The sequence below is a fragment of the Panthera onca genome, chromosome C1, assembly GCF_046562875.1.
Source record: "Panthera onca isolate mPanOnc1 chromosome C1, mPanOnc1 haplotype 2, whole genome shotgun sequence".
Lineage (NCBI taxonomy): Eukaryota > Metazoa > Chordata > Mammalia > Carnivora > Felidae > Panthera > Panthera onca.
Window position 1 is genome coordinate 30,530,558 of NC_138346.1, and position 12,822 is coordinate 30,543,379.

At 50.8% G+C, this 12,822-nt stretch overlaps 1 protein-coding gene across 6 annotated transcripts in view; it reads right to left on the reverse strand.

Annotated features, from left to right (window-relative positions):
- Window positions 1–12,822, reverse strand: part of NRP2 (neuropilin 2) — a 116,344-nt gene that overhangs the window by 49,249 nt on the left and 54,273 nt on the right. For all 6 annotated transcript variants that reach the window (XM_060623126.3, XM_060623124.3, XM_060623125.3 and 3 more), the window contains exons 8-10: window positions 7,598–7,742; window positions 6,116–6,465; window positions 4,155–4,299 (exon numbers count right to left, since the gene is read on the reverse strand). In XM_060623126.3, coding sequence (XP_060479109.1) covers window positions 4,155–4,299; window positions 6,116–6,465; window positions 7,598–7,742 — 640 coding nt within the window. The remainder of the gene's footprint in view (window positions 1–4,154; window positions 4,300–6,115; window positions 6,466–7,597; window positions 7,743–12,822) is intronic.

Here is a 12,822-nt window from a genome sequence, read left to right on the forward strand (position 1 = left end):
ATGGACACACACACACACACACACACACACACACACACACCGCTCCGGAGTCACCTCTGTGAGCTATCAACAAATTAGGAGCATTGTCTGAGTTGAGCGAGAATGGTCCCAAGCTGCAGAAACAGCCACGACAGAGGCACGGACACAAATCCGTGCTCTTTACCCCACAGCAGAGGTCCTGGAGCCGGCATGAGAGGCCACGTGGGGCCATGGTGGACGTGGGTGAAGCTGACCCCAAGGCAGGCTAACCCGTGCTCTGGGTGCTCTGTCTACGACAGAAGCGTGGGTGATACGCACGTGCACGAAATGAACAGTGTCCCCCTAAATGAACGGTATCCCTCTAACACAGTTTTGAGAAAATCCCGGTGTTTCATGAAATGAGCTTCTTGTGCACTGTCCCTCGGTGGCTCCTGACGTGCCTTCCTGCCGACTCACCCTGCTTTTACGTGGAAGGGATGTTCTCTTTTCAATCTTCTCTGACTCACACAGAACTTTTATGGAACCCAAGCTAACTGACTGATGCGGCCCACCTATAACAAGATAATCAGAAGCACAATAGCGAAGCCAAGAGCCAAGCCAGACAGCTGGGGAGGTGTAACTCCAGACATTGTTGTTCGTGTTTGCACGAAACTGAATGGAAAGGAATATGGACTCAAAGGGACTCATGCTCCACTTGGTGGAAGTAATTAGGCCTGTGCCTCTAGGTCAGGTCAGGGTGTGGCAAATTCAAATGCTTACTGAACGCAAACGGCTACTGTAAGCAAGACAGCTGACTGGGGGCCAGGAGAGTAGAGTGGGGGATAGAAGGTGGCAGAGGGGATCTCGCACGCCCAGTTTAAGGGCGGCCACCAGGACCGGCTCCAGCACCCTGAAGGCCTGAGGGGACGTGGCCCAATGCGGCCAGATCTTGCAAAAAAATTTTTTTTCCCACAAGAAGCCAAAAATCCCCATGGGAGATCTCTAGACCTGTCAGTGTTGGCAACTTATCCAAAGTATTATAATAAGGAGCATGCAGCAGAGCTTGGCCGGGCCAAACCTGGCTGCAGGCAGTCAGTTCTGACCTGGGCTCTAGGTGATTCATTCACCCTTCCATTCACTTGTCTATTTGCTCCCGCCGCCAGTCATTCATTCAGCAACTTACTTATGAAATGAACGAAACAATGAGTCAGGCCCTGGGTGGGGCCAGGAGGGGTTCTGGTAAGTGGCGCTCAAGTCTGTGTGTTGCGGGGTGGGGTCTTCATCCCAGAGCTGCCCTCCAACGCGACTCTCCGAATAAGCTCATGCATTGTTCTTCCCATTTCTATACATGTTCCTTTGCACTATTGTACGTGATTAGGCACCTTTGTCAGGCACACTTCAGGATACCATTTAATAAAGCCAGGAGCTGAAGGAAATCGCTAAATACGCTGAATAGCTTTTTCACGGTCGACTTCCCACCTTTCTGCTATTAAATACTACGCACATAACCTTTCATACTTCCCTTTGCCGTATCTGCCTCTTGCTCACAGTAAATAGCAAATAACCTCGAAGTGTCCTAATTTGTAAGCTCAGATTTGTCACTGTGTCACAAAATCTCAAACTCGATTGTAAAGCAAACTACGGGCAGCAAAGCAAGAAGTAATCATTTGAAACACAAACAAACAGGTGAGCCCGCCCTGTCACATTATTTAGCTGCAGTGACTCAGGCCAGCCCTATTATTTTTCCTGCTATCCTTTCAGGGTAGGAATGAAGTGAACCAGGGATGAGTCGCTGAAGGAATGGGAAATTGAACAGCAGAAAAGCCACATGGCCTAGGAGAATAGTTTCTGGGAGATGTTAGGAAGCTGGTTGGCATGGATAATGTCAAATCCAGGGGTACGGGGGGCTGATGAGGCGAGAGGGCAGGGCGTGTGAAGGAAAGTGAGAAGGCGGGGCCGTGTCTGCTGTGTTTTGCTGGGAGCTCAGAGGTAACTGCCCATCAAACTGCAATGCTCCCCTGCAATTGAAACCAGATGTCAGAGACTTCAAAGGGAAGGAGGCTGGGCGGAGGGTAAGAAGCCCCAACTCTGATGTTCCAAGGAATGGCCAGGCAGGACTTTGAAATGAGAAACCTGTTGCTGACCATCACCAGGGTAATTTGGGCCAGGTTGGGGTAGGGGGGCAATAAGAGGAAAAGGACATTAGCAACTGTCCTGCCAGTCATAAAGCAGGGCCAGCCTGGGAGAGGCAGGGCACGGAAGGCCAGAGCATAGGAGGGAAGCAGGAGTCAGCATCCAGCTACCTAAGCAACCTCTGGCAAGTAGCTTCCTTTCTCTGGGACTCAGTTTCCCCATCTGTGAGAGAGAGGTTGGCCTAGATATGTGATTTTTGTTTTTTGATTTAAAGTGTGTGCCACACTCATTAGCAGGTTGTGGGATCAATGTGTCGGGTCATGGCCAGCATTTTTTTGAACGTGAACTGTAATATTTCAGAGTACGCTCACATGGGGAAAATGAGCACTGATCTGGGAACCTTTCGTTCCGTTGTATTTACTCATTATAACAGGTTTGTTAGGTGCCAGGCAGCAGTCTAAGCAGCTTACATCCATTATTTTACTGAATCCTCATTACAACCCTGGAGGGTAGATACACTCTCATCATCCCCGTTTTTCAGCTGAGATAACCAAGATGCTGAGAGGCTAAGTAACTTGTCTGAGGTCATGCAGCCAGCGATCGGCAGAGACAGGGCTTCTACTTGGCAATCTGTGCTCAGGGCCCAGGCACTTAACAGTACGCTATAGCCCACATGCACACACTGTGTGAGTGTGTGCCTGCAAGTCAAGTGGATTGTGATACAAATTTTCAACCGTCGATCATGGTCAAAAATGTTTAAAAGCCCCTGGCCTACAAGCTCCTGGCTCCCCTGCAGCTCTAACCGTTTGATTTCGAAAAGGCCGTAAATGAAGCCAGCTTGTACCCCTGTTGGACGGCAGTTTTCAGCACCTGCAAGCAGACAGCTGACGTGCAGGCTGCAGCGAATTGGCCTTTCCCCTACGTGACGGGGAATAAAGTGTCTTCCCACTAAAATGTGTTCACTGGGGCTGCCTTCAATCCAAAGGTGAGAGAGGCTAATTTGGGCCTGATTTCCAGCCTGCGTGCCTCAATGGGGCTCCTCCTCTGTGCCATCATGGCCAGCACACAGGCAGCACTTTGCTCCCTGGGAGCCAGAAGCACTTCTCCGACATGCCCTTATTAATCCTTCCCGCTACCCTGCTGGGTGAGCTGGCGACAGGTACGGCACAGACAGGAAAATGGAGATACCTGGGGCTCTGGTGGAGAGAGGGAGGGTGGCTCTGCCTGTGTGCTGCTCCTGCTGGCACTGGGTTCATGTGGCCCCCCTGAGCTCCTTCTGGAGGGCAGTGAGCCAGCTCCGGGTGAGATCTGCTGCCAGCTTTGCTACAGGAGGTGCCCGGAGGGAAGGTGGGGCCTGACTCAGAAGAAAGGGGTGCTTTCCAGAAACCAGAAGCGTGGGCATGCTCGGTGGGCCTTATCCACATTAAGGAGAATTAGAGGACCCCCCTGCCCCCGCCACCACCAGCCTGGGCCACTGAGGAGGGGGCGGGCAGGAATGAACAAGACTCCTGCTCCACACCGGGAAGAAGTCCTATTCCCGTCAGCTTCCCTGCAACAGGGTCCCTTCTGAGCAAATAAATGCCTTTTACAGATGTGGCTTCAAAATGAAAATGAAGTCTCTTAGCCACTGACATCTGGAGGCCAGATTCAGACATAAACCGATTACTTTATTATCATGAGGGGGTTTTTTTCTTCCCTAAATCAACAGCCACAGCCTTCTGGCCTGAAGAGTCAGGGTCTAATTGAATTTGGGTGGGTCGTGTGTGGTTACGATTTGTTTTTGAGAGACTTGGGCTGGAGAGCTGAAACGATCCTTCAAAAAAGACAAAGCACATCCCTTGAGAAACTGTCCCGAGCCCAGAGGCTGCGGTGCCCGTGGTCTGAGGCAGGGGAACACAGCAGGGCCTGGGGTGGGTCAGGTTCCGAGCTGACAGAGCTTCAGCAGGGAAGGCTGCCCCCTCTGCCCATCCGTGTCATGGTCTGAGCTCCTCCCAGGGCATCCCGGGAAGCCAGGCTCACGAGACCCCGCGGGCGAGAGCCCTGGAGTGGAAGGCGGGCCTTACCTGTCCAGTCGCAGCCCAGCACTTCCAGCCGCATCCCAATCCCTGCTGGAGACCACCGCTCGGGGTACACCCGCACGTACTGTGCAGGAACGGGGTCGAATCTTCGGATGTCCGGGGTGTCGTAGTGCATGTTCCCTTCAAACAGCTGCAGGGGAGACAGGCCACTCAGCCCTTCTTCTGTGGGACGCCCTCCCCTCTCCCCCTCTTCTTCCTTCTCCCCTTCCTGCCCTTCTCCTCCATCCAGAAGGCAGCCTCATAGTTATCTCACTGGACATGACAACCCACAGGAGCTCCATTCTCAGACCGAGGTTTTGATTCAGTTGGAAGATGGCTAGGGTCCCAGAAACATGGAAAAGAGGGAGCAAACGCAAGTGGCAGTTGCCAGCTTCTGTCTTCTATCCTGGGACGGGAGACCGAGGGCTCGGGAAAGAATTAGGCTCCGAATAAGCCTTAAGTTGGACTTGGCTGGAGAAGTGAGTTTGAGGCTGCTTTGCCCGTTGTCTTAGAAGTTCTTGTTGCAAAGCTACAAAGTCTAGATGTGAGACCCAGCTCACTGATAGCTCTCGGGTCACTGAGGTCGCTGAAGGTAAAGCCATCCTCTTCTCTAGGCTAATGACAACATCGTCTCATCACACATTTGATAGTCTGAGACTATGTTCCTTAGTTTTGTTCAGCAGAGCCAATTCTCTCACAACAAAGCTCACCTGAAGCCCAGGTACCTGAATTGAGGACAGTATGGCTGCCCCGGTCAAAGGAGGGTGGGGGACCCAAACGAGAGCACACGTAGAAGCCACCGATTTAGGGTGATGCCAGTGTGGAGACGTGCTAGGGGCTGTGGCACCTAGGGACGCTGCAGGGCTGCCTCACTTGCAGGATGCCCACAATTCCCAAAGGGGGGCACTGTCATCGGGAGGGCCAGGCCCTGACCCTGGCTAAGATCATCTCCTTTCCCAGGCTCCTACGATGGTCCAGAAGAGTCAGGGTCAGCTCTCCCGGGAAAACCCATGATCCAACTTCTGCTCTGCCCACTACAGGTTCTAGCTACCAACTCCTGAGCCTTTCCAGGCTTCCAAATTGTGAGCTGGGTGTTTACATCAGCGCTGCAGAGCCTCCAAACCAGCCCGTGCCTCTGCATTAGGAATGGAAACATTTGCTGAGCAAAGGCAGCCAAACGGAGACACGTCATTCCCCCTTCCTTGGTAGGGGTCTGCTCTTCTGAGGAAAACGAGGGTAACTTGGCAGTTAGGATCAGAACGCCTGACTACCCCCAAGATTGACCCGGAGAAGGACAAAGGGACGATGTCTTTTCCCCTTGCTGGGGCTCCTCCATACCCCGTGTTGAGGGCTGACCTTCCTTCCCTGATGGTGGGAGGGGCAGGCTGCGTTGGCCTGGGTGAGTTTCTCCCGCCTCTCCCCAGCCTCAGTATGAGAGGTGGGAAGATCGAAGCAGAGTCAGGACTGGGAAAATACAAACGAGTGCAGTGACATTCAAAAACAACAACAACAAAACAGTTGTTTTTGGAAGTAATCCCCTCGTTTCTACAGTTTAGCCTCCAAAAGCTACATCCCGTTTGGACGTCTGGCCAATTCCAAGGAAAGTTCATGTGAAGGAGGGTATAAAGGGTATCACGCTTTACAGAAAGGCAGTGCTGAGTGGTGGGTAGGTGTCTGGGCTCCGGAGTCAGGCTGTGTCCGAACTGTGGCTCTCCACAGGTATACATCAAGCCTCAGCTTTGTCATCTCTAACACGGGAGTGGCAAAACAATCTCCCCCTCTAGAGATGTTGTAAGGATTAAACATGGCATTTAGCACAGTGTGTGGCACAGAGTAATGTATAAGTTAATGCTTGTTTTGTTAGAACACAGGGGTTTGGTGAAGACTGTCTAGTTGGGCAGTCAGCACCTCCAAACTGAACTTCTCTGTCCGGGGTAAAGTTAGGGAATCTTCCAGAAAATACCTACCTTCGGCTGCTGGGTCCTGGGGTCCTGGATGTGTTCCCAGTCTCTGCCGTTTAGGCTGTAGGAGACTTTGAACTTGCGCACAAACGCCCTGGCTTCCACGGCAGTGATGCTGTCTCCTCCACGAGCCCCCTGGATGATGATGCCCTTCACCGTCTTGGGCACTCCCAGGTCCACCTGCAGCCACTCCTCGCCCGGCTGGGCCTGAGGGACCCGGGGGAACCAACCCGAGCGGCTGCTGACGAGGCGGGCGGCGCTGGGGCTCCAGAGGTACTCGCGGGTGGAGGAGGCTGAGATCTGAGAATCAGGGATGAGGCCCGAGAGCATCCCCAGCATGTTGGAGCAGGGGGCATCTGTGGAGGGGAGGAACGTAACAGCTCGTGGCTGGCACCCTGCTTAACGGATACCACCTCCCGTTAATAGGGAGCTACAAAAGAACCCGACTATCAAACGCTGTCGGCCAGCACCGATTTCTTTGCATTTCAAGCACGGTGGTTAAGAGCCCAGACTGGCAACCAGACTGCCTGGGTCCACGTTTGTTTTGTCGCTTGCTAGCAGTTTGACCTTGGGCAAATGATTGAACTGCTCTGTGCCTCAGTTTATCTAGGTCTAAAGGAGGGCTGGTGGCAGAACTTACCTCTCGGGGGTTGTTGTAAGGATTCCATAAGTTACTACATGAACGCTCATGGCACAGGGCCTGGCACATCTCAGCGCTCACACTGTTAGCCAAGGGCTCTCGAATCCTCACCAGTGACACCAGTCCCCAGTGAGCCTCCCAGGGCAGTGAGCGCGGGGGGAGTTCAGCTGAGCCCAGAACTGCTTCCCGGGTGACTGCTTTCCCAACTGGATGGACACGTACCTAGGGTCAGGTTCTTGCTTCCACTTGTTATCACCGCTCGTTACTACCTTGCATCCTTTGCACATGCTGTTCCTCCCACTCCAAATGCTGTTCCCCTCAGTCGTCATCAGGCTAACCTTTACTCACCCCCAAGCTTAAGTGTCCCCTCCTCAGAAAGGCCATCCCCAAATTTCTAATCAACAGTCAAGTCCCCTCGGCCACTGTTTCTCGGAGCACCCTGTTCTTTTCCTTCCTACACGCATCCTAGTTTATAACTATCCAGTGCTTGACGACGTTATTATCTATGTTGCCCACCAGCCTGAAAAAGTGTCATGATGTTAGAGACCCCATCTGCTTGTTCACTTTTCCTGTCCACTTTCACTCCCAGTGTGGGGCCTGGGGCACAGCAGACCTTCAAAACACACTCGTGCCGCCAATGACCAAGTGGCTAAGACACAGATAAATGGCGTGCGGCAAGGCAGGGTCTGCAGTCAGGGTGCATTAGATGCTTATAAACTGAGTTCCAGGTGAAAGCGGACCTTCGGGAAAGGTCACGTGGTGCAATCATGCTATGGGCAGAGGGCTGGAGGGGGGAGCAGAGCCCAGGGCACCATCAGCTCCCCAGCCTTACTGGGGCGCCCCCTCACCTGTGACCCGGCAGCCGAAGAGCTCCAGCCGCAGGGCAATGCCGGAGTGCCAGGTCTGGGGCCGGACCCTGACGAACCTGGTCAGGAGCGGCGTGTGCAGCTTGTTCAGAACCACCTCCGTGGCATCGTTGTTGGCTTGGAATACCTGCAGCGGAAGACGGGAAACCGCCGTTGAAGTCCCGGTTTGTAGGCTGGCCACTCAACACAGTCCTTGAAGGCAGTGCAAAAGTTCCGTTGAACCTTATTTCCCTCCAGTTTAGAAAGAATCAGTGCGTTTGTTGTTTGGGGCTTTGTTAGAAGCCCCATGAAAAAAAAAAATCTAATGGCTCACACTGCTCTCACGTGAAAACAATAAATGGTCTTCCAAAAACTTTTAAAAGAAAGGAAAATTTTGCCTCTGGCCGAGAGCAAGCAGAGGGAAACACGTTTGCCTTGAAAAGGAAAACGCTTTCAGGAGCAGAGAGAGGGAGAGGCACAAAAAGTGGAATATTCTTTAAAAATGGAGCCGAAAGGTCATCTTTTAGGGCTGGCAGACCCCACCCACTAGCTCGAACTTGATGCTCCCCCCTCCGTCATGGTGCAGGCATATAGGAATATTCACAGGGTATTTTCACAAAGTGCTTCAACAGTTGTCTTGTTAGTTACTTTGAGGCCTCCCTGCTCCATGAGCGGGTGAGAGCATGGGGCCACCCACCATCTACCCCTAATGGCCCTGTGTCAATCAACACTTTTTTGGTTCTCTCTGGTCTTTGTTGTAGGGTCAGGGTTGCAGACAGTCTCTCAGAGTCCTGCTCTGGCTTCCTCTCACTGTAATCCCCACCCTGTAATGAAATCCATCCCTGTCCCCATCTGACCAATGCATCTCTTAGGGGAGGAAAGGCTTTTTGGGAGTAGCTTCTAAGCCAACATGGTAGGAGTAAGTCCTAGTTTACCAGATGGCCCAAATCAATAACTGCCATATGGACCTTATGCTTTTCTGTGCTCTCCATTAAAAAAAAAAAAAAAAAAAAAGTAGCTGGTGCAAGTATATATGAGTTTCTCTTGGTTTCTCTGGCTAAGGGTGGAGGGAGAGACCGACCAACCGTCACTTCTAAATCATACCTGTCAGCTCTAACAATCAGGAGACTTTGCAAATCTACTCACGGCCAACTCTGCAACACGTAGCAATTTCTTCTGGGTCGAGGGACTAAATACTTCAGCTCATGATACCTATAGCATGCCAGGCATTTGGGCATGACAGGGCTGGGGCAAGACGATGGGGGAAACTGGGATGTTTGAATACCCCTGAGCCAGACGCTGTGTAAACACAATTACCTCTATAATGCCCCAGAAGGTAAGTATTATTATTTCTGCTTTATTGACGAGAAAATGGAGGCTCAGAGATGTCTGTCTGGATCCAAAGCCCCTGCCATGTTTTTAGGCTGTAGGCTTGTGGGTTCCTACGTTGACTGTCATCTCTTTTAATAAATTTGCAGCGTTTATGTTGGTGGCTAGGAGTCTTGGAGCCCTTAAGGTCTCCAAGCATGGGCTGAATGGAGGTGGAGTTGCTGTTCAGGGATGTGTGTTTATAATCCTGACATAGAAAGCTCTAGGTCACAGCAGTGGGCTGCATGGCAGCTTAGAGCTAATTAACAACGTGGTTCTTTCTTTCCCATGAACTGTAACTAGGAACTCTGCCATTTGGCAACCTTGAACCCTTCATATTTCCCACTTGCTGAGGTCAAAAGTTAGAGCCATTTAATAGCACAGCACTGATGGCGGGGGGGGGGGGGGGTAGAGTAAGAGACGCTACACCTTTTGCGACCAGATGAGGGGAGGTGGCTCATTTAAGACAGATGGACGAAAGGCGAGGAGGAAACAGGTTTTCACTGGCCTACCATATTCAGTTTAAACCTCTTGTTCCTGGTGCTAAGCCCACCGACCCAGGGGAGCTCCCCCCGACAGCCTGCCCAGCTTGCTGCTTCCCTTTCCTTGCTGGGGAGCCTCCTGCCCAGCCCTGAGGCCAAGTTCCTTCCTTTGCTGCCTTGCTAACTGCAGGGAGTAAGAGGCAGAACTGGTTGACCACCGGTCTCTCTCACAGGTTTGATTTGGCTGCTTCCTTTACAGTGATGGGGGACAAAGAGGGGCAAGAAAACAAAACAAGGGAAGAATGGCCAGGGAAACAGGAGGAAAGAGGCTTAAGGTCAGACACTTGGGGAAAGGCCGAGGGGGAGAAGGGGAGAGAGGTACCAAGCCTCTGTGATCTTAATCTTGGAGAAGGATGACCGGAGGAGGGGACAGGGTGGAGGACGGCTCTGGCCTGGCCATGCCCACTCCATGGCTTCTTGGGTGCTTCTAAAGGACTCTGCAGCTCTGAGAAAGGAATGGAGGAACTGAATCCAAGAGAATGAGATGACTCAGTCCTCCTAGAATTCAGCATGAGGCAGAAGCTCTTGTTTGTTTGTTTGTTTTTGTTCTTTTGGCAAGGCAGGAGCAAATGCAGCACTTTGCTTATTTGGGGAGGGTGCTGGGAGCAGTGGGGGGCCACCACCAGCCTGCTCCCTGAGGACGGTGAAGGTGACTGTGTGTGGCCTCCATCCGGAGATGCTGAGGAGTTCATATGGGGGCGGGGGGAAGCTTGATTTGTCATGTGAATACAGAACTGGAGCGTTGAGTGGATTTGAACTTTAACACGGCTGCTAATCCACAACATATACACCACGCTGGTACCGTTTAGAAACACAGCACGTCTTATGTGTTTTTAATATCCAATTTTATCTTATCTGACCCCTTCATTTTTCAGCCTTGGCAGACAACAGTGCGAAACCTTTCCTTCCTCCCGCTCAGTAAGGAAATGACTGTGTCTTTGGACTGCCTTTGGGCGGCTGGCATGTGCGTGAGTGCGGCTGCATGTGGGCGTGGCCACGCGCACACGCGAGTGACCCAGTCTGGCGAGGGGGTTGGTCTTCCCCCAGAGGCACGAGGTCCCAGACTTTGGGTGAGCCCCCTGGATCTCCGCCTACGGTGGCCCCAGTCGGAGAGGGGACGAGCACACGGTTTCTCTGCTGAGGCCACCTAGCTGACCGCTCCAACTCCGCGTCATTCTAATTCCGTTTTGCTCACTCTGCTCCTGCCCCTGCCTGGAGCCACATGAAGCCTCATTCAGTGTGGCCTCAAATTATCCTTCTTGGTTTCCTGTTTGCCCTTGCCTTTGTGCTCAGATCTGCCCCTGCTCTCTGGACCCTTTGCTGAAGGAATCCCACCTTGTTTGATTAAACCTGTGATACACCTTTCATGCTGAGTGTGGTGGAGTGGGGAAAAAAAATCCTCAGACTTCACTGAGGCAGGAGCCAGGACAGACGCTGCCCTGCCGATTAACTCGTAAGTGTGGGCAAATATCTCCACCTCCCCCAGGCCTCAACTTCCTCCTCTATTAAATGAGTTGATTTGTAAGGTCTTTGCTGGCCCCCAGATTCGAAGGCTTTCTGCATAAGAGTGTCCAACTAGAATTGCCCCAGCAATGTAACAGGGCATTTTAGTTGTCCATTGTCCCTTAGAGTCTGAGTGCTTTTGTAGATGAGTGCTGTGGGTTTTAATACGCTTCAAATAGTGCCCAAAACACATGATGAGTGCCCCACTCAGAGGGAGAGTATACCTTGTTGATGTTTTCGCTCAATAACGGTTCAAATTATGAATAATGAAAAGTAATGAATAACAACACCTTAGTCCTTACATATTGTCTTGCACCCAAAGATACCAAAGTGCAATTTATGAAAATCCATTTTTAATGAAATATTAAGCAGTTTCTATTTCTCCTGACCCAATGGATTTACAAGGTCTCTATTTTTCTCCCTGCATCTTCCTATTTATAGCTGGTAAATGCTATCATATATTATACATCTTTATGACTTTCTCAATGCTTCTGTGGTTTCAGAATCACCCTTCATATGTTTTTTGATCAAATTCTCTGAGATGGATTCTTGGCATCTAGTCTAGGCGCTGCAAGGTAAGGGGTTGTGTGCATGGGAAATGATGCCAGGAAATTGGTTTTATTCCCTACTCCCTGCCGACTCACTGAATCACTATAGGCAAATCAATAATCCTTAGATACCTTGGTTTCTCCTTCAGGAAGATAAACTCAATAACAGGCTTGCAGGTGAACGCTAAAGTCTACCAGCCCTCCCTGCTGGCTCCAATGGCTGCACAACACCCAGGACAGATGTTACAGTGAAAGCTACATCACAAGTGACAAATGGGTCTCTGTTCAAAGGGGAGGGTTCAAGCTCTAACAGCCATTGACTCTCATGTCCCACTTCGAGGTCGTAACTTGACAGTAAGGTGTCCATAATGCTGAGAAGAATCAGTGGATCGTCAGTATATGGTACACACCCAGATAAGCATAAGACACCCAGATCATCAAACTGTGATAACATGATAACATCTGTTTTAAAAGCTGGATGTCACAGATGGTATATGTTTTTGTTAATTTTAAAAGAAAAACTGGGGCGCCTGGGTGGCTCAGTCGGTTGAGCCCCCGACTTCAGCTCTGGTCATGATCTCACTGTTGGTGAGTTCGAGCCCGCATCGGGCTCTGTGCTGACAGATCAGAGCCCGGAGCCTGCTTCCAGTTCTGTGTCTCCCCCTCATGCTCTCTTTCTCTCAAAAATAAATAAACGTTAAAAAAAATTTAAGAAAAATAAAAGAAAAATGCTAATATGGTTGCTTTACCACCCCAAAAGAAAACCAGAAGTGTATTCAAGTAGGGATACACAATTAGTGTATCCCTAGTTTTTTTAAGAGGTAAGGATAGCATTGATTGATGTAATTATTAAATTGTGTGTGTGTGTGTGTGTGTGTGTGTGTGTGTGTTGAACACATAGATTTCTTCAAGTGCATCCCTGTAAACCAAGTTTAAAAAGGAATTCAGGCACAAAGTGGTTTGGATGATCCATTTGGTGCCTCGCTGAATTCTGAACATAATCCAACACTTTCCAATTGATTCTTGAGACCTTTGGTTTACTTGCAGTAAGACAGAATCTGAGACCAGCAGCACTGCAAAGATTTTCTGATTTGCGCCTCTGGGGGGAGGGGGCACCTGCCAATTAACTTGGCTGCCACCCAGCATCCCAGCGTGGTTACTTTCTATACCCCACCCAGGAAAAGAAAATCAACATGTTTTGACCATGCCTACGAGCTCCTAAGGCGTGGAGTATACCAGTACGTGAAATGAAAGAAAATAATATATG